Raw genomic sequence first — 22,203 nt, 5'->3', positions numbered from 1 at the left:
TATCCTGATTATGTTTCCACAGTACTTGAATTGTTTCCTTCTGGCTGCTTGCAATATCTTCTCCTTGATCTGGGAATTCTGGAATTTGGCTACAACATTCCTGGGAGTTTTCCTTTGGGGATCTCTTTCAGGAGGTGATCGGTGGATTTTTTCAATTTCTATTTTGCCCTCTGGTTCTAAAATATCAGGGCAGTTTTCCTTGATCATTTCTTGAAAGATGATGTCTAGGCTCTTTTTTTGATCATGGCTTTCAGATAGTCCAATAATTTTAAAATTCTCTCTCCTGGATCTATTTTCCAGGTCAGTTGTTTTTCCAATGAGATATTTCACATTCTCTTCTATTTTTTCATTCCTTTGGATTAGTGTTACAGTGCTTTGATTTCTCAAATTATCCCTAGTTTCCAATTTCTCCATTTTAATTTTTAAGGAAGTATTTTCTTCAGTAAGCTTTTGGACTTCCTTTTCCATTTGGCCAATTTTACTTTTTAGGGCATTCTTCTCCTCATTGGCTTTTTGGACCTCGTTTGCCATTTGGGTTAGGCTATTTTTTAAGGTGTTATTTTCTTCAGTATTTTTTTGGGTCTCCTTTAGCATCATTCTCAGTTTTTCCTCTGCTTCTCTTACTTGCTTCTCAAAGGCCTTTTTGAGCTCTTCCATGGCCTAGGGCCAATTCATATTTTTCTTGGAGGCTTTGGATGTAGGAGCTTTGGCTTCATTGTCTTCTTCTGGTTGTATGTTTTGATCTTCTTTGTGACCAAAGTAAGATAATATAGTCTGACTCTTTTTGCACTGCTTGCTCATGATCTCAGCCAATTACTTGAGTTGCAGGCTCTTTGTTTCCAGTGTGGAGAATGTACTGTCCCCAAGCTTCAGGGGTTTTGTGCAGCTGTTTTCAGAGATACTTCTAGGGACCTGTAAATTTTCATTTCTTCCAAGGTGCTATGATCAAGGGGGAGGTGTTTACTCCTTTCCTGGCCTGTGCTCTGGTCTATGAGCACTCTTTTCTGTCTTAGAACTGTGAGGAGGGTTTCCTCTCCACAGCCACTACAAGCTCCACCACGCCAGCGCTCCTCTTTGCCCCAGGACAGCCACCCGGAACTGTGACCCAGATCCAAGCATGGGCAAAGCAAGAGAATCCTGCACCAGCAGAGAGATCCCTGCAATCCCCATCTGATCAGCCACTCTTACTCTGCCATCTTGACTCCGCCCCCTGAAGTAAACTTATTTTAAAGAAGCATGTTAGAATTAAGATTATAATTTGCTTTGGTCAAATTACTTCTCAAATCAGAGTCTGTTAATGGCTTCTTATTGCCTACCCAAAAAAGATTGAAACTCCTTAGACTGGCATGCAAAGGCCTTCCAGATCTGGTGCCACTTTGCCTTTATCCATGGAGTCTGTGTTCCAGCCAAGTTGGACTATTCAGCAGTCTATATCTACCCTATGTTCTTCTATTTCTCTGCCTTTTATCGTGCTTTTTCCCTAAGCCTATAATATTTTCCCCTTCTACCTGTGGAAATCTTTAAATCCCAACTCAGATAATACTCGTTTCCTGGAAGCTTTCCTTGATCCTTAATGACCCCCCCCAATCAAGCCTCATATAACAATTTGTACCTTTCATACAGTGGCCATGTATTATTTTGTATTATAGTATATTTTGTATGTATAATATCCCCAATTGGACTGTTTCTTTTCTAAATTTTGAATTTTCCCTATGCCTAACACAGTGCTTTATATAGAGTAGGTGCCTAATGTTTCTTGAGTTGTATTGTTATATTGATAAGTTTAGTGATAATCACAATATTACCATTTAAAGTGAAATCTTTAATAGTCTTCTTTTTTCCCTTTTCTATCCATTTTATTTTATTTCCTTCAAAAATATGACTGGAATTTGTAAGGCCATGATGCCAGGAATTGAGTTTTAGTCATCTTTGTATCCCCAGTGCTTAAAACAGTCCTTAATACAGAGGTGACATTGAATAAATATTTGTTGAGTTAGATAAAGCATACAGAAACATACATATTCTAGTAAATGACACTGTTCAGAACAGAAGTAAGTCAGAATTACTGTCCTGTTTTAAAGATAATTAAATTAAGGCTTTTAAGTTTTATATAATGTGAGCCTGTAGTAGAGCTGGAATGAGGAACTTACATGACTTCCTGAAGTTGATTTATTCCCACATAAATTTGAGATTGAAAATGTGTAGATTTTTACATAGTATCAGGAATGAATTAATGAATTTTATTTGGTTTTCCTAAAATAGATGCTATCTGATGCAGCACCTGGAAAACTGAGAATTGTCCATGGGGATGTATTAACGTTTAAATTAGAAAAGGCTTTTCCAGAACACCTTCAAAGAAAGTGGGAAGATGGTAAGTGTTTACTTGTGATTTCCATTTATTTTTAAATGTTTATTGTGGTTATCATTTCTCTGAACACATCTTTTACATGAATTATACTGTTGTAAATGAGAAAATATTTTATGATTTTCATATAAAAACTAGCTATTTTTTCCTTTTTGAAATTTTTTTACTTCATATGTTCAAAATTTTGTTTTGTGTATTTATGTTTTTCTCCCCCCCCCCACAAAGGTATCATAAGCCATGTATCTCTGATACTATAAAAGCATTGAGGAATGTTTAAAAATGGCTGTCTCCCCTTCTATTTTTGGCATGTAGGGGAAACAAGTGGTTTAGTAAGCTTAAGTAGCAATCAGTTTTCTTGTGTTTTAATCCAAATTCTATAACTATGTAAAAATCATATAGCTGGTTGGTACTCATTTAATTATAGAGGAAAGAAGTGAGGCATAGAGTGACTAATATAGGTGGAAGTAAATTACTTACTATTGTTTACATAATTTTGAATTTTACTAATACTGTTCTAATTGCTTTCTGGGCACTTACAAGTATAAAATCAAATTTGGTGCAAAATAGCAAAGTTTGTTTTAAAGGAAGAAACTTACATTGTATAGTAGTTTGGAAACATTAAAAACATAGTTACATTTAAACACATTTTTTATTAGACTTTATTATTTTTAGACTTCCTAATATATGATGTGCATTTTTTCTTAGTGTTTTGGGGTCAGTATATAGCCATGAGCAGAACTTTAGGATTTAATTTTAACCTTTGGTCTTTGATTTTGCAATGGAAATTTTTGGACAGTTTTTTGTTTGTTTGTTTTGTTTTGTTTTGTTTGTAGTTCAAAAGCATCTTTTTGGGGCAGTGGATAGAGCACTGGCCCTGAAGTCAGGAGGACCTGAGTTCAAATCCGGCCTCAGACACATAACACTCACTAGCTGTGTGACTCTGGGCAAGTCATTTAACCCCATTGCCTAGTAAAAAAAAAAAACAAAAAACAAAAGCATCTTTTCATGAAGCTTTATGTTAGCACAATAATTATCCAGTTTTAATTTATCCTTAAAATGTATTCAGAATATACTGATAAAATTACCTTGGGCCTTTCCCTTGATTCCAACAGATCCTCCAAGTGTGTATATTATTGGCAACCTGCCTTTCAGTGTGTCTACTCCACTGATTATCAAATGGCTTGAAAATATTTCTAAAAGAGATGGACCTTTTATTTATGGTAGAACACAGATGACCTTGACCTTTCAAAAGGAAGTGGCTGAGGTAAGCTTTTATTTGTCTAGACTCTAGACTATTCTACCAGGAGATCATATTCCAAATGAATGTTGTTTTATTTTCTTTGTTATCAGATGGACCATATATATTTGTCAAGTTTTAATGGAACAAAAACTAAACATGCTAGATGTAGTATCGGTTGTTATGGTAGTGAATACTCTAGGAGGAAGGTTATAGACAGCTGTGGTACTGAACCTAAGTAGACTGTGCAGAATGAGGCAGGGGAGTTGAAAAGGCCAGGAGATGCCCGTGTGATGACAAAGCCAGTAAACTTCAGCTGTAAAGTCGTCTGATATAAAGCAGGCATAATGATATTTCTACTACTTTGCTCTCGGGGAAGCTGTACAGAAAGTGCCTTTGAAATCCTAAATTCTTACAGAATGTGAATCATTAATTGCAGAAGTAGCTCATAGCAAAAGTGAGAGGAGGCTGGTTCTTCTTGCCTCGGACTTCCTTTCCCACTCTGCTCTGCTCTTCTTTTTTTCATTTGTCATGTAATGTTTTGTATTGTAGCTATCTGTATGTGTATTTAGCTCCTTCAAGCCTGTTAGCTTTATGGATTCTGAGATTGGCCTTTACTTTTATAAATCTTGCATCTCCTCCAGTGGCTAGGTCTGCCCACAAAAGGTGCTTGGTAAATGTTAGTGAAATGAGTAAAGGTAAAAGGGAGGATTTGGATCATTAAGGCACACACACTCACTCCCCAGTTAAAATTCATACCATTGTGCTTATACAAGGTGAAGCAGAAGACACTTGACAGTTGAAAAGTGTCAGATAGTCTCTTCATTTGTACTGACTTTTGCCTCACCTTGTAAATCAGATATTTCAAAGCACTTTTTTACACATTGTGTCATTCATGGTCTCAGCTCACAGTAGATAGAGATCATCTTAATTTTGGGCAGCGAGGTGGTATAATGGATAGAGTGCTGGTCCTGGAGTCAGGAAAATCTGAGTTCAAGTGCATCCTCAGGCACTTACTAAATGTGTGACCCTGGGCAAGTCACTTAACCCTGTTTGCGTCAGTTCCTCATCTGTAAAATGAGTTGGAGAAGGAAATGGCAAACCATTCCAATATCTTTGCCAAGAAAATTCCTCAAAAAGGAATCACAAAGAGTTAGACGTGACTGAAAACAACAAATAACAACAAAATTTTAATTTTACAGGTGGAAAAAATTTAACTGAAATGTCTTAAGCAAGATTAATAGTGAAACAGCTGTTTTTAAAAAGCATTAGGATGTACATCTCTCTTTTCATTGCTCTAGACATAATTCACTACCCTTTGTTCTCTCTGAGCTGATGGACTATATGAATATTTTTAGAAAAAAACTGTGGTTGATTAATTTGATGTGAAAACTGCTATTCTACATATGTGATTGTCTGCCAAATTAAAGTTTATGACTCTAGCACTAATGATTATCTGACAGAGCTCTTGCTATGAGACTCTGGAAATTTTAACTCATCCTGGTTGCCTCTTTTAGTTGACATTATTTCAAATTTGGTGCTGCTTGTACATAAATACTCTGATGGATCATCAATATGGACACTTCCTCCATATAATTAAAACCCATCCATACCTTCTAATCCTTGCAATCTTCAATATGTCCTACCATGAACCTTCCACAGGGCTCACCCATGGGTTGGGAATGTTTTATTTTCTTTACATATAGTTTTTCTGCCAGTTATCCATTGCTTTTACTATGTGCCCACATAGTAAAATGTGTCTTTCCTGACTTACATTTTTCTGATGAAACTTCAATACAGTTCTTCCTTACTAATATGCTGTGGCATACTCACACCTACCATGTGCCTCTCCTTACCTTCCAGGTGACTTACAACTTTAATTTTTAGATGCTGATATTGCATAACTCAGAGCCATGTGGCATCATTATAAAAATATTGTTTTAAAGATGAGCCTTAGTTTTAAGGAGAAGTTCAGGGTCATTAAAAGCGTGGCACAGTTTCCCAAAGGCAAAGTAGCCTGCTCTACTCCTCCAATTAAGTTCTGGGCCCAGCTTACTAGCCATTTGTAATTTCTGTCCATTCAACCATATATCATAGTTATGATAATAGGTATTCTTCATTAATTTGGTTTTTCCTTTGTGGATGGTTCAAAAAACAAACAAAAAACTCTTTTAGGTGATTATGGATCTCAGAAGATTCTGCAATGTTCTAGAGATTGATGCAATCAGTGTAATTCCATCCATAAGTAGGAGTATTTGGAGGACTACACGATCTTTAAGGAATCTCTCTTCCATTTGAACTAAGTGCTAGGTATTTTCCAAATAAATTAGGACCCTTGACTGTAGTATTTGGAATGAGGGATCCTTGTATTCAGGGTTTTTTAAAATCAGAAGAAGACTTGATAATTTCCTTATACCCATTTTATTTCATTCATTTGGTGGCAAATGCCACTTGAAATGAATAATTATGCAGTAACTACACTAGAGAGGGGAAAAGGAACCCCTATGCAAGACATAATGTGTCCACAATATATTCATTAAGAGATATTCTTTCTAGCTACCTGGAGACAAGAGTGGGATGCTGCAAATTCAGGGAATGATGTGGCAGTTTTCAGATGGGGGTGGGGTAACAGCTCCAAAAATGGCTTCTTAGCTTTTCCTTTGTGTGTAGTAAAAGTCATAATCTCTGCCAGGTGCTAGAAAAAAGACAGGTAGGAATAGGGCTTGTGATCCCATTGAAAAAGGAAATTCCTAGCAAGAAACATCCTCTACCAATGATGGTGGTTGCCTTCTCTCCAACTTATATTGTTAGAGAGCTGTCTACAGCACTGAAGTTAAGTGGGTTGCCAAGGTCCATATAACCATTATGAGTTGAGGCAAGACTTGAACTCAGGACTTTCTGTCTCTGAGATCAGCTTTCTTTATGTAATGCTGCCTTTCATGTTGGAGATTGTTGTTTAGTTGTTTTCAGCCATGTTCAATTCTTTCTAAACCTTTTCTGGGGGCCTGGGTTTTCTTGGGAAAAGTACTGAAATGGTTTGCCATTTCCTTTTCCAGCTTAATTTTACAGATGAGGGAACTGAGGCAAACAGAGTTAAGTGACTTTCCCAGAGTCACATGCCTGGGAAGTGTCTGAGGCCAGATTTGAACTCAGGTCTTCCAGACTTTAGGCCCAGCACTCTATCCACTGTGCCACCTAGCTGCCGTGTTAGAAATATTCTCTTCTTTTCAGGGGGTCTAGGAGAGTAATTCATGGGGAATAAAATGGTATTGACTACCTTTGCTTCCACGTCTGTGCTTTACGTCTTTGAATCTAATAATTAGTTGAGGAGGATGAGAGTATGGGACTAGAATATTCACTGATTTACCTGAGGTTAACTGATGAGGGAGGGCATGTAGTGTCTTATGAGGCTCTCTGGACCCAGATATATGGATGGGAGACATGTTGTTGTAAAAGAAGCTATAAGGTGTTTTCTCCTATTCAGTCAGATGCTGGTTTGACATCTTATATCCTCTATATCTTTTGGTTAGTTGTGAGATGGCAAAAAGGTGGTCCATTGTGGAATATTGCTTGTGAAAGTCTGTTTTTCCCTACTAATGCACTCTTTGAGGAATGTAATACATTAATTCATTCAATTCACCTTTAGATAGGTGACTCAGATTTTGTGTAGATGTGGGAGTAGTTTAAGTGGATAATAGGTAATTTAAGTGGGTAATGTTGATGTTTTCTTGATCACCTTTTTTTATTTTTAAATAAATAAAAGTCCAAGATTTTCTCCATACTTTTGCTATCTTCCCCTACTTTAGAAACCTTTTAAATCATTCTCCTTCAATGTCTTCAAAATTATACCTCTTCTAGTACAGGTTTCCTTTGTAAATATTTGATGCCACCTAGCTGCTTTTCACATCGTTGCTCTTTTCAGTGAGCTTTCATTAGTTTTGCTCTCTCTGTAAGTACTTCAGGACTCTGATAAGTGGGTCCAAGTATGATGGTTCCATTTTCCTTAATGGAAAAAAAATAGTTTATTTTAATAATTTTTGCACATCTTTTTAAATTTTCTTCTGTTTTCTTTCATTTTCAACCTTGAATGCCCTTGGGATGAATTTGCTTAGTTGGCTATTTTGCCAAGTTTTCTTTAGACTGGTTTTACCTTCCACCTTATCTCACTGCTTTATGAGATGACACTGCCCATAATCTGCCATCATCCTTCACAGTAGTTTACAAATGAGAATCCAGTTTTCCCTTTGACAGCCATCTAATCCCTCTCTGTTTGGTATATAAATCAAGTTTGCTGAATAAGGTGTTTTCTAGGCTCTTTTTGTCTCCTTATTGTTACAATCAATTTATATTGTTTTAACTTAGGAATGAAATTAATATAGTTGGTGTTGATGTTATTTCTGTGGTCACTTCTGATTTTTTTTCATAGCTTATTTAAATAATTCAGGATTAAGTCATTTATTTGGCATGTCTTCTTATTACTATTCTTGTTCTTGTAAAATTAGATGAGCCAATGGTCTGACTGCATAAATAGCAAACTCAGGGATAATTCTCAAGTGACTTTGACAGGAGCACAAAAAATACCTAGTTGGAGAAAACATTTAGGGCAGTGTTTTGTGTTACCAAATCAAATGTTTTTTTTTATAGTTAAAAAAAAATCAAGTACCATGGGATCTTGTATTCTCTACCTTTTAGTCACTTGTATGGTTGTAAAAATGTGGCCTGCTATAGCCTATCATTTTTTAAAGTCTACCTTCAAGGATATCCTCAATACTAGACCGTTTTCATAATGATTTTGTGGAGATGGGAGACATATGGGTTGGTAGTTATTTGTATTTCTCTGTCATCTTTTTTGATGATGATTTTTCCCCACCAAGGGGAAGAATACCTTTCAGATACTTTGAGCTATCAGTACCTTTAAAATGATTACCTACAACAAAGATCTCCTGTATAAACTTTGTTCATTCAACTCAGTTCACTAAATATTTATTTAGTGCCTACTATGTGTCAGGTACTATGCTAAGCACTGAGGATACAAATTTTAAAAAAAGAAAGACAATTTGTGCCCTTAAGGATCTTACTATCTATTGAGGAAAGAGAGCACACAAAAGGAAGCTGAAAAGTGGAAGAGATGTAGGGGGAAATGCTAAAGGGGGAGTGTGTTCTTGACATGAGGGCAGCCTATAAGAAGCCCCAGAGATGAGATAAAATGTAGTGTTTGTGGAATAGTAATAAGGCCAGTTTAGCAGGATGAAAAAAATGTGTGAAATGCATTAATATGTAATAAATTTGGAAAGATAGATTGGAGCCGAATTGTGAAGGATTTTAAATGGGAAACACAAGAGTTTGTATTTGATCATGGAAGAAATTAGAACTCCTACTCTGTGATTCTTAGCACCCATTGTATGCTTTTCTTGCCAATCCTGAAGTAGAAGTAGCAGAGAAAAAGGTATGCTCATTTTTATTCCCATTCACTTTTCTTCAGAGGTCTATCATAACAAACTTTTCTAAGATCCTAATCATCTCCTTAACTTCTTTCTTACATATTTTATAGTTAGATTTATCTAGCTCTGAAAAATGAAAGTTGAGGCCCCCCACCAGTATAGTTTTACTGTCTGTTTCCTCCTATAATTCATTTAACTTTTAAGAATTTGGATGCAATGCCTTTTGTTGCATATATATTTAATATTGATATTACTTCATCATCTGTGACACCTTTTAGCAAAATGATGTTTCTCTGTTCATCTCTTTTAATGAGGTCTGTTTTTACTTTGGCTTTGTCTGAGATCATAATTGCTACCCATGCTTTTTTACTTCAGCTGTAGTATCCTGCTTGAGAATCTTTATTTTAACTTTGTGTCTCTGTCTGTTTCAAGTTTGTTTCTTGTAAACAACATATTGTTGGAATCTGGTTTCTAATCCGTTCTGCCGCTTCCATTTTAGGGATGAATTCATTCCATTCACATTCACAGTTATGATGACTAACTGAGCATCTTCCATTCAGTTTTCTTCTGTTTATCTCTCTTTTTTTTGTTTTTTTTTGTTCTCTCTTTTTATCTTGTTTGCCCTCTAAAATCTATTTTGCTTTTTATCACTACCTTCCTTTTTCCACCTTCCTTTTTATCCCTGCTCCCTCCCTACGTTTTATTTACTTTCCCTTCCTACTTCTCTGTTGAGTAAGACAGATTTCTATACCCAATTGAGTGTGTGTGTGTGTGTGTGTGTCTGTTTATTTTACCTCTTTGAACCAGCTTAGATGAGAGTAAGACTCAAGTGTCGTCGTCTCCTCCCTCCATATTTCTCTCTACTGTAAAAACTCTTCCTTGTGTACCTCTTTTTGGTGACATAATTTTCCCCCTTCTTCCTCTCTCTTTCCCCTTCTCCATCTCCCCCCAATTTTTTTTTTACATCATCCCAACATAATCAGCTTATACCTGTGCCTTCTATCTATGTAGAATCTGTCTAACTGACCTAACAATGATAAAGTTCTTAGACATTACATGTATCCCAGTAGGAATGTAAATAGTTTAACCTTATTATATCCCTGTTTCCTTTTTCGTGTTTACCTTTTTATTGCTTCTTTTGAGTTTTGTGTTTGAAAGTCAAGTTTTCTTTTCAGCTCTGATCTTTCCATCAGGAATGTGAAAGTCCCTTTTTTCATTAAATGTCATTTTTTTCCCTTGAAAGATTATACTCACTTTTGCAGGGTTGGTAATTCTTGATTGTAATCCTAGCTCTTTTGCCTTCCAGAATATCATATTCTAATCCTTCCGCTTCTTTCATGCAGTAGCTGCTAAATCTTGTATAATCCTGACTCTGACACTACAATATTTGAATGGTTACTTTCTGGTCTGTTTGACCTGAGAGCTCTGGAATTTGGCTATAACATTTTTGGGAGTTTTCATTTTGGGATCTGTTTCAGTTGATGATTGGTGGACTCTTTCAATTTCTATTTTACCCTCTGATTCTAGGTTTTGTGGAAAGTTTTCCTTTATGATTTCTTGAAATATGATGTTTAGATTCATTCTTTAATCATGGTTTTCAAGTAGTCCATTAATTCTTAAATTATTTCTCTTCAGTCTACCTACAAGGTCAGTTGTTTTTCCAAAGCAGTAGTTAATATTTTCTTCTATTTTTTCTTCTATTTTTTTTCATTCTTTTGACTTAATTTTTTTTCTTCATGTCTTATAGGGTCATTAGCTTCTGCTTGCTCAATTCTAATTTTGAAAGAATTACTTTTTTTTCAGTGAGGTTTTTTATTTTTTAACCTCTTTTTCCCCCAGTTGGCCAATTGTGCTTTTTAAGGAGTTATTTTCTAAAGTATATTATGTTGTGCCTCTTTTACCAAACTATTGTCTTTTTATAATTTTCCTCCCTCTCATTTTTTTATTCAGTTTTTCTTCAACTGGTCTTATTTTATTTTGAAAATAATTTCTTAGCTCTTCCAGGATTCTTGGTCTTGTGTCCAATTCACATTTTTCTTTGAAACTTTGCTTCTAGTTGTTTTTGACATCATCTTCTTCTGAGCTTGTGTCTTGATCTTCCCTGTCACTGTAGTAGCTTTTTATGTTCAGGTTTTGTTGTTGTTGTTTACTCATTTTTCCAGCCTATTTCTTGACTTTTAACTTTATATTAAAGTTGGACTCTGTTCTTAGCATGGGGAGAAGGGGAGCAGGAGGAGCACTTTCCCAAGTCTTAGACTTTGTCTACACTGCTGTTTTAAGAGATAATTCTGGGAGTTTGGAAATTTTCAGTGCTTTTAAGGTAATGTGATCTGAGAAGAGATGTGATCTGCTCTTCTGGTCTGCACTTTCATCCTTACCTAGGAAGGGACTTTGACTTCTGATCCTTATGTCCCCTGATCCCTTGGGACCAAAAGCTCTCCTCTCCTGAAACTTTAGCTCAGCAGTGGATGTAGGTAATAGGTAACCAGCACCTTGTCCTGCACCCAGTTTTAGCACAGGGGTCCCTTGCATCTCTTTTAAACCAGTTGCTCAGTGTCCTTTGGGCTGAGAGCTGAAGCTGCTGTTGTCACTGCCTCCAACTCCTACAGCTTGTGTTGCCGTCATATGGGCTTCTGGCCAGTCCTTACTCCTATGTCACAGACCTCTCCTTCTGACTTCCTAAGTTGTCCTAGGCAGGAAAGACGTCTCACTCTAACCTTTTGTTGGCTCTTCCACTCCAGAATTCAATTTGAGCCATTATTCTAAAATTGTTTGGAAGGGAATGTTAGGAGAACTTGATTATAGTGCTTTCCCTGCCATCTTGACTCCGCTCCTGGAAGTTCCAAAAAAGAGAATTTTGTATTGGATTCTGAGGCAATAGGGAACTAGCAGAGTTTTGTTAGACTGCCCTTTACGAAAATGACTTTGGCAGCTGAATAGAGAATGGATTGGAGTGGCGAGAGGCTTGAGGTGGATAGACCATCGCAGAATATTGCAGTAATCCAGGCTTGAAGTGATGAGAGTCTGCACCAGAGTGGTAGCAGTGTCAGAGTAGAGAAGGGGGCATATTTAAGAGATGGGGCCAAGGTGAAATTGGCAGACCTTGGCAATAGATTAGATATTGGGAGTGGGAGGTGAGAGATAATGAGGACTTATGAACTGAGAGGATGTGATGCTCTTGAAAATAAAAGGGAAGGTAGGAGATAGAGAGGGTTTAGGGGGAAAGGTACTGAGTTTTGTTTTGTACATGTTGAGGTTAAGATGTCTGTTATGCATCTAGTTCAAGATGTCTGAAAGGCTGTTGGAGATGTGAGATTGGAGGTCAGCAGAGAAGTTGGGGCAGGATAGGTAGATTTGAGAATCTTCAGCATAGACATGGTAAATTCTGTGTGAGCTGATGAGATCATCGCGTGAAATAGTATAGAAGGAGAAGAGAAGAGGGCCTAGGACAGAGCCCTGGGACACCCATGGTAAATGGACATGGACTGTCTGAAGATCTAGCAAAGGTCCTCAAAGAGATTAAGAAGAAGTTGTCTGATTGGTAGGAGGAGAACCAGGAGAGAGTGGTGCCCTGAATTCCTAGAAAAAAGAGTATTCAGGAGGTGATCAACAGTGTCAGAGGCTCCGGAGAGGTTGAGGAGAATGAGGTTTGAGAAAATGCCATCAGATTTGGTAATTAGGATATCATTGGTAACTTTGGAGAGAGCGTTTTCGGTGGAATGATGAATTAAGAAGCCAGATTATAGGGAGTTAAGAAAAGTGTGAGAGAAGAGAAAGCAGAGGTTTCTATTGTAGACAGCATTCTCAAGAAATTGCACCACAAAAGGATAGAAAAAATACAGGACAATAATATGGACAGAAGGATCAAATGAGGATTTCTTGAGGATAGGGTGAGACATGGGCATGTTGGTAGGCAATAAGGAAAGAGTCAGTAGACAGGGAGAGATTGGAGATAAAGGAGAGAGTGGGGGTGTCAAGAGGGGCAGGATGGAGTGGACAGGATGGAATGGGATTGATTATACTGGTAGAGGTTTGCCTTGGCAAGTAGTAGCGCCACCTCTTTTTGTGAGATGGAGGTGAAGGAGAAGATAATGGCAGAAGGCATCTGAGTGACACGAAAGGAGGATGAGAGGAGAAGAGGGAGCTCATTATGAATAACTTTAGTTTTTGCAGTAAAATGAGGCAAAGTTCTCAGCTAAGAGAGTGAGGGGAAGAGTGGCCATGGGAGATGTGAAGAGGGATGAATAGGTTTAGAAGAACTACTGTGGAAAGTGAGATTAGTGAGTTAATAAGAGAGAGGTCGAAGGATGGCCTACTAGCAGTAAGGGCTGAGTTGAGGTAGTGTAGCATAAATTTGTAGTGAACTGGTCAGAACTGTCCATTATATTTGAAGCTGAGATTTTCTCCCATATTTGTATTCTTGTGTCATTGAGTGGAGTGAGTATTGTCTTTGGTTTGAGGTTGATGGGTGTACTTATTAGTGCCTTGATAAGGATGAGAGTTGGTTTTGATCTGTTTAGTGACGTTAACACTGGGTAGTAGACTGTGCATACAATTATTTTGTTATTTAATCACTATTCTTTTAGCATGGCCCATATATCTCCATAGTAAACTCATGGATTTTTTTTTTAAAAAAAGTTCTTCTTTCCTAGTTTTCATGTTCCAATGTTCTAGTTTCCAAACTACTTCAAGGAACTTAAACGTGGAACATTAGCTACTATTTCAGAGCCTCCTGATAGTGGATTAGAAGTCCAAAAAGCTTTTGTAGAACTTTTCTAATTCTTTGCCCCACCACTAACCTTCAGCTGAAAGTAATCTGTCCTTTCTTGAAATCCCCAATAGCACCTTTCCTTTGTCCATATGACATGCTGCTTTTTATCCATGCCCTCTACTAGTCATATGTCATCTCTTGTAGATTTTAACCTCCTTGAGGCCAAAGGCATTATTCATCATTATATCTCACTTGGCACTCAGCATGGTACATTGCTTATAGTAATCACAATAAATATTTTCACTGAATTAAGAGATTTCAGTTCTTGCTTTCCTTCCTGAGTTGACAGCTTTTATAAGCAGTAATCAGCTACATAATATACTTTTCAGAGAACTTAAGTATAGGCAGGTGGGTAAGCTCTTTATCTTTTGAAGGGTTGAAAATTATGTAGACATATCCTTCTTCCCTTGTGAGCTAGTTGAAGGAATTATTGTATCCATTTTATAGACAAGGAAAATATGATTAGAAGATTTCAGTGGCTTACATAGTTATAGCAATCATCTTTATAATGATGACTATGACTTAGCTTTTTGCTGTTACTCATTTTTCATTGCTATCTTATTGATGTGAGTATGATCCCCAATTTTGGCATATTTTCATTACACTGTCACTTCTATAGCAACATGAGAAGATCTACATGAAACATTTTTTCTATGTTACATTTGTAGGTATTATTTTTTTATTTTGTACAGGACATTTATAATAGTTTTGACACATAATGTTTTCTAACCTAAAAACATGTTTTTAACAATATGTACCTTTTAACTGAAAGTCATATGCATTTTTTGCAAAATTTTGTAGTGAATTTTCTCCATGAAGTTGCTAAACTATCATTTTCCTCTAAATGTTACCTTCTATGGAATTGCTATTTTGATGCATGAGCATGACATCCAGATGACCCTTGGTTTTTATGGGTGGTGCCAACATATCGCATACATTCTGATGGATCCTCCTAAGCTGGAATGGTTTTATGTATGGGCTTAGTGATAGACTGTGTGCCTGTTAGCTAAAGCTCAGTCTAATTAAGTTCAGAGTAGGTCCTCAGCAGAAGGTTGGCCATCAACTAATGACATTTTTTGGTCACAACAACTCAAGAAGATTGTGAAGTTTTGGATGGATTTAAACTATGCTTTTGAAGTCTTGGGATCATAGGATTTAGAGCTGAAAGAAACCTCAGGGATAACCTAGATCCTAATTTTTATAGATGAGGAAATTAAGACCCAAAGAGGTTAAATAAATTATACTATATCACACAAGTAGCATGTGGCAGAAACAGGATTCCATCCCAGGTCTTTTTTTTTTGTATGAAGCCCCATAGTATACGTGCTTTAATTGTAACAAACCTAGTGCCAGGTCTCTGAGGACAAATAACCTAATAATTTTATCAATAAAACCTGCTAAGAAATATAAGGAAATAATTGCCACAAAACCATGATGAGTCTTATTGGGGATGATAGTATTAGAAAAGTCTAATTTATAAAATGTTTTTTAAAAGAGATATGGGTTTATTTTGCTTATTCAACTAAAGCTAACAAAAATGTAACTAGAGGTCCTTAGGGATCTCTGTCAATAATAAATAAAAATAATTTGTAGTTGACCAGTTATTTGCATATACTCCATACTGCATCACAGTAGTTTAGAGTTCTATGACTGTTGTGACCTTGTTTATGAAGTTTATTTGTTTAGTCACATCTTTTTTTTTTTTTTTTCAACATGATGCTTTATTTTGATAACAAATAAGACTATGGGAATGCACAATCCCATTTACAAGACTCATGACTGTATTTCTTTAGGTTCAAATGATCTCATGATTTCATGCTTTCTTATCAGTGTACTTTTCTTCCAATCATTTTTTGTAGATGAAATTTCTAATCTCTTAGATCAGGTAGGTTTATTTAGATCAGAAGTTATCAACTTTGTGTCATTGACCCCTTGGGCAGTCTGGTGAAGCTTATGGACTCCTTCTCAGATAATGTCTATGAGTACATAAAATACATACAGAGGAAACCAACAGTCAAAGGTTAGCAAAAATAAAGATGTAACATTTTTTTTCCCATTCAAATTCGTGGATCCCTTCAACTCTATCCATGGACCACGGATTAAGAAGCCCTGAATTAGAGGTTACACTGAGCTTTTTCTTATTCTTTGTAGTCACATCTTTCTAGATAGAACAAAGGAAAACTTCAGTCCCAATCCCTGTCCAAGTAATTACAAACCCCAATATGAGATGCAGACATTGTTGGGTAGCTGATCCTTATTTTAGACCTAACACATATACCATAGGTGTACATTTTCTGCGTTAGAGAGCTTAGCACTCATTTGAGAGTCATGTGTCGTCTGAGAATTTTATATAAGCTGCATGCAAATGCTAGGGATTATTTGTATTACTTATGTATAGAATTGTTTTGGTCACCTTACAACGCAAGATAAATAGAGCCCTTCTTTGTTCTTTGTATAAAATTTAAATGTAGGAAATACTGAGAAACATGCTTACTAAAGGACATGCAGTCATCTGTACAGTGACAGATTATGTACTAGAATCAGAGAATTTTGTATCCAAAAGGGATGTTAATATGTTCTACCCTTTGTGTTATAGATGAGAAAACAGGTGAACAGAAGTTTAATTAATTGCCAAATAACTAACTACTAGTGGCAGAGCTGGGGCCAGAACTGGCATGCATGACTCCCAGTAAAGCCATGATTTTCCAGTTTAACAGTATTTATTAAGTGCCTACTGTCTACAGAAGACTGTAATCAGTTCGAGGTACCCTGTGACATTTAATTAAAACATGGTCCCTGTCTTCATAAATTTTGCAGTCTATTAAGGAGTTGTGAAGATAGTACATAGACAAATAACTATAAAATTATTTGACGCCTTTGGCCATTTGTGAAGAATGAAGAACCAGAAGATGAGATCCATTGTCTCTGATACCTAACTGCTACAGCTCTTCAAGAGTAAATCTTATTCATGTTAAAATTATTGTAGTGGTTGCAGAGAAGAAATAATATTGTCTTTGAATTCTCTAGCTCCTTATTTTTTCATACTTAGATATACTGCTCTAAGTTGAGGTGTCAGAAGTTTCCTTGTACTTAAAATTAAACAGTTTGGTGTGCTGACCTTTTGTTGTTATGATAATTTATCCATAGAAGAAGGCCTTTAAGTTTGTGTAGCTTCACATATGACTTACTAACCACAGAAATAGCTGTGACTAGTGAATAGGACATCGTCCTCGGACACTGAATCTATGAAATCTTGTACAAAGCACTTTATTACTCTCATGTCTCCATTTCTTTCTCTAATAAATTGGAATAAATATTTATACCACTTTCTGTTAAACTGGAATGATATGTCTTTAGATTAACTTGAAATAATTATGTTGTTTAAAGAGATATAGTTAAACTCTTCAGGCCTTTTAAGGTCTCTAGAGGAAAGATTATCATTCACATAATAGATAATGTGTGCTGGGCTAGTGTGAACAGAGGAATATATTTTACATATACTATATAAAATACTATATAGATTTCATGAAAAAAAATCCAGGATAGGATATTATTTGGAAAATATGCAGCCATCTGTTTGGGGGATACGATTTTATTTTTTGTTAAAGAATTCTATCCTCAGTCCCATTCTATTCATTTTCATTAGTGATTCAGATGAATTTATGCTTATAAGATTTGAAGATGACACTCAACTGGGATGGATAACTAATATACTTTATAATAGAATAGGGATTCAAAAATAATCCTAAAGGCTGAAGCAATAGGCCAAATTGAATACAATGAAATTAAGTAGAAATATGTATAAAGTCCAAAATTTGGATCTTAAAAAATTAGCTTTACAAGTACTGGAATGATGAGGCATAGTTAAACAACATATTCATGTAATTCATATAATAAAGACTTGGTTGTTTTAGTGTACGGTGTAAATTCAGTCTGATTTAACAGTGTGACATGATAGCGAAAAAAACCTAACCTAATGTTAATAGAAGCATGACGTTCATAAGAGGAGAAATGGTGGATGAGAATGTAGCAAAGATTTTTACATGGAGCATTGTGTTCAGTTGCAGGCACCACATTTTAGGAAGGGCTTTGGCAGGTTGCAGAACATTTGAAAGAAGATGGCTGAGATAGTGAGGAGATTGGGCAGTAGGCCATAGGGGCACCTTTCAAAGGAAATGGGGGTATTTAGCCTGAAGAAGGAAAGACTGAGGGTTTGTAAAGAACTGTACTTAAGGTATTTTTAAGTTCTGTCATGTAGAAGGATTAATTTATTTTCCTTGGTTCCAAAGAATAGAACTTAGAATAGTAGGGAGAAATGATAGATTAGCGGATTTTGACTCAGAACAAGGAAAAACATAACAAGAGAACTGCCCATAAATGGAGTGGGCTTCCTTGAGAGAGCTCATCACTGAAGGTCCTCAAGTAGGTAACTATTTACTTGAGTATGTTTTAAGGGAGAATCCTCAGATCTAGGTTAGGCTGAAGTGACTCAAGGGCCCTTGCAGCTCTGATATTGTTTAACTCTAGCTGATTTAGTCTTTAATTTCCATCACGGGATATGCTAAGAAGTTTTAAAACTTACATTTTATTTGTACTTTTTGAATTTTAGATGTGTGTTTTTCTGCTTCATGGGTCTATGATAGACATGTTTTTCTTAATTTATTGTTAAAGAGAATTCTATAAAACCAATATTAATACCAAGTACCTTGAAAAATCAATGACAATACATTAATGTATTCATATATAGGGAGATACACATACACATATGTGTTCATACACATATGTATGTGTATCTTTGTGTATATATGTGTGTGTGTGTATATATAGATATCGATATCTCTCTTTTCTCTCTCTCTATCTGTATTTATGTATAATTGTTGGTTCTTTATTCTTATTCCTTGCACAAAATGTACTTTTATTATGTTAACATATTTTTCCTTTATATTGGTGTATATACTTTTCTTGTTTTTTTTGTTATAGTGAGGGTATTTTTTTTTATTATTTTTGGTCAGCATTTTTTTTTTTTACTGCAGTGTCATGCTGTTAAATTAGACTGAATTTACATATATGCAATAGATTAGAGGTCATGGGCACACAGAAAGGGAAAGGAAATGAATGGTCCAGGACAGAGCCTTAGTTAGTGGTTATTAGGTGGATGCGAATATAACAAACGGGCCTAAGAAAGAATGATCAGATAGGTAGGAGGAGAACCAAGAAAGATTAGTTTTACAGAAGCCAAGGGAGAGAGGCTATTCGTCAAAGAAGGTAAGTCATTATTGTCAGAAGCGTAATCACTCATTAAGCATTTGGACATCTAGGTAGCGCACTGGACCTGGAGTCAGAGAGACAGACCTGAGTTCAAATCCAGTCTCAGACACATACTAGCTATGTGATTCTGAGCAAATCACAACCTCTTCTACTTCAGTTTTCTCATGTAAAAGGGAGATCATAATAACACCTATTCCCACCATTCCCAGGGTAGTTGTGAGGATAAAATGAGATACTATTTGTAAAGTGATTTTCAAACCTCAAAGAACTGCATAAATGCTAACTATTATTAAAAAGCTTTTAATTTTTTATTATTAAAAAACTTTATTTTTTTCAAATTGGCCATCAATTTTCCACAAAGTATACGTAAATGAGCAAGCTTTTATTCTATTTTGTCTGATTTATTTAATTTTGTACTAACATGGCAGCCACTTTTTTTCTTAGAGACTGACTGCCAATACAGGAAGCAAACAACGAAGTCGACTTTCCATCATGGCCCAGTATCTCTGCAAGGTTCAGCATTCCTTTACGATTCCAGGACGAGCTTTTGTTCCCAAACCAGAGGTAAGTCTTTGATTGTAGTTGTTGTTAATAGAGAGAGTTCAGCTTGGAAAATCTGCCTCTAGAACCTAATTTACTCAAGCATGCAGACCAGTTTCTTCAATTTTATTTTCTTTTTAAAAAATGAGAACCATAACATATATAAGACTTCCACTTGGTCATTGTCATGACTGAAATATATTTTTCCTCAGGATAATAAATCTCAAGCAAAAATATGTCATGTTAATTTTTTTTGGTTAGTTTTCCAGGTAAAGCTTTATTAAGTAGATACTCATTTCAACAAATCAACTTATTTTGTTTTTTAGGAGATCTCATTTTGAGAGTAATTTGTGTATAGTTGGATGTTAGCTTTTAGATTCTAAATGCTGGTATTTATAGATTTGAAAGTGCTAAGTTCTAGACACAACAATCTCAGCAGAAGAAATGAAATACTTGTGTCCATGAGGACCAAATGGCTTGTTCACTGCTTGTGAGCTGCTATAAAACATTTAATATGAAAGGCCCGGAAATGTCTCATTCACACATAGAGCTCTGAAATACAAAGTCTAGCAAAGTTGCTATTCCATGCTGCCACCACATGTCACTGACTCTTAATGCTAGATTTTCTTATAATTGAATTTTTCTTCATTCTCATTTTTCACATCTCTGGGTGATTTCAAGTTATTTGTAACTCACACTTGATGACTTACAGGCAGTATAAATACCCAGAGTAATTTGAAACTATAAAAGAGACAGGATCCGAGTGTCTATGTAGGACCTGTGTGGTGGTCATCTAGTGAGAGTGGCAACTAAAAGACAGTCTGAATGCTACCTTCATACTCCTGAAGTCATCAAATAGAGGAAGGCCTCCTGCACATTTACTAGGTTGTCTGCATAGGTGTTATGAAGAGATCTGGACCAGAACAGTGTAGTTTGTGACCTGCATCATTGGAGGGACTCCCCCTACAGAGAGGCTCCATCAAAATAATAGATTAGATTGATAAACGGCCCCAATGTATTATTTCTGGACTGTTTAGAAGCTGTAACTTAGTGTTGTTGAACTCCAAAATAGAAATAAATCCCTGAGGGCCGCATACTGACTTAGAAAACCACAAATTAACACTGTGTCTGTTGTATTATATTTTTTGTTTATTTTCTTAAACATTTCCCAATTACATTTTAATCTAGTTCGGGCCCTACTCAGGAGTTTCCTGAGCCATAGACACCTCTGCTGTAACTAATGATTATAATAATCATAGCTGACATTTGTATGGTGTTTATAATTTACAAAGGACTTTTCAGAATAATGCCTTGCATTTTGCTTACTAACTGCTTATTTGCACTCTTTACAACGCGTGTTGGGATAAGGACTAGACGTGTGATTTCATTAGGATAGTGCCGGTAATCACTTTACTGCAACTTAAAGTCTAAAAGAGTTGCCATGAGCACTGAGAAGTTGTGACTTGCCCAGTATGTATCAGTTGTGAGAGTTGAGCCTAAATCTTCCTGGCTTGAAGCTGAGTCTCTATTCATTAGACCATACTATTTCTATGAGAGATGGATGGAACAATTATTATTCATTTCATTTTATAGGTAAGAAAGTTAGACTTAGGTTAAGTCACTTTCTCAAGGTCATGCAGCTAAAATATGGCAGAACCAAGACTCAGCCCCACATCCTTTGAGTTCTAGTTCAGTACTCTTTCCACTTAATGATGACATTTTTATAATTGTAGAATGGGAATATTCATTTTAGGGGGAAAAAAGTGGTCATTATCATCAGAGGAAGCTATTGCTACTGTGTACTAAATTTTAGTTTTATTCAGATAAGGCATAGTGTTAATTTTATTGTATGTTATTTTCAATAGCACACATAACTGGTTTCTTGTTATAGTAAATTATATTAGCCAAAGTCTATGTTAATATTTAAATTTGGCCAAGAATTCCTTAGGATATGGGTCAGAATAAAATGCCTCAGTTCAGAATTTTTGGAGGTATTCAGAAAATGTCAGACTTGTCATTAAATTAAATTTTATCAGTCCCATAGTTAATTTTGCATTTCATCTCCTGGGAGATAAATTGTAATCTTGAAAAAATATCTTTTGGGAAGCAATTATATGTTTTCTTTTTTTAATCACATTGATGACTATTTCATTATTTCTTCATAAACTAAGTGCCTCATACATAGTAAGTAAGCATTTATTAAATCCCTGCTTTTTGGCAGGCACTGTGCTAAATGCTACATAATAGTACTTAATAAAGACTTCTCCAGTTCAGTTGATTTAAAATGCATGTTTTTACATGTACTTATATATTACATTTGTCTCAATTGGTAATTGCGTTCCTCTTTTACAAGCACATCTGTAGCCATATTCTGCTTTGTATTTCTATTTAAACATTTTATTTGTGTATTAATATTTTCTCTACTCATCAAGATTTTAAGTTCCTTAAGATATATGTACATATGTTATATATATAGAGTGCTATTTAATGACACAATTGAAATATAGATAATGGAGGAACCTATAAAGTTTGTTATCTAAGTCATAGTTTACCTATTCAGAATATTAAATTTGCTTTTAGC

At 35.7% G+C, this 22,203-nt stretch overlaps 1 protein-coding gene across 2 annotated transcripts in view; it reads left to right on the top strand.

Annotated features, from left to right (window-relative positions):
* LOC114031471 (dimethyladenosine transferase 1, mitochondrial-like) overlaps window positions 1-22,203 on the top strand; it is a 61,009-nt gene that overhangs the window by 15,972 nt on the left and 22,834 nt on the right. For both annotated transcript variants that reach the window (XM_027846552.1, XM_027846553.1), the window contains exons 3-5: window positions 2,263-2,371; window positions 3,478-3,629; window positions 19,527-19,646. In XM_027846552.1, the coding sequence (XP_027702353.1) occupies window positions 2,263-2,371; window positions 3,478-3,629; window positions 19,527-19,646 (381 nt within the window). The remainder of the gene's footprint in view (window positions 1-2,262; window positions 2,372-3,477; window positions 3,630-19,526; window positions 19,647-22,203) is intronic.

Source organism: Vombatus ursinus, unplaced genomic scaffold (genome assembly GCF_900497805.2).
Source record: "Vombatus ursinus unplaced genomic scaffold, bare-nosed wombat genome assembly UNPS02015175.1, whole genome shotgun sequence".
Taxonomy (NCBI): domain Eukaryota; kingdom Metazoa; phylum Chordata; class Mammalia; order Diprotodontia; family Vombatidae; genus Vombatus; species Vombatus ursinus.
Note: the sequence above shows the minus strand (reverse complement) of the source record. Positions and strands in the feature narration are given on the sequence as shown.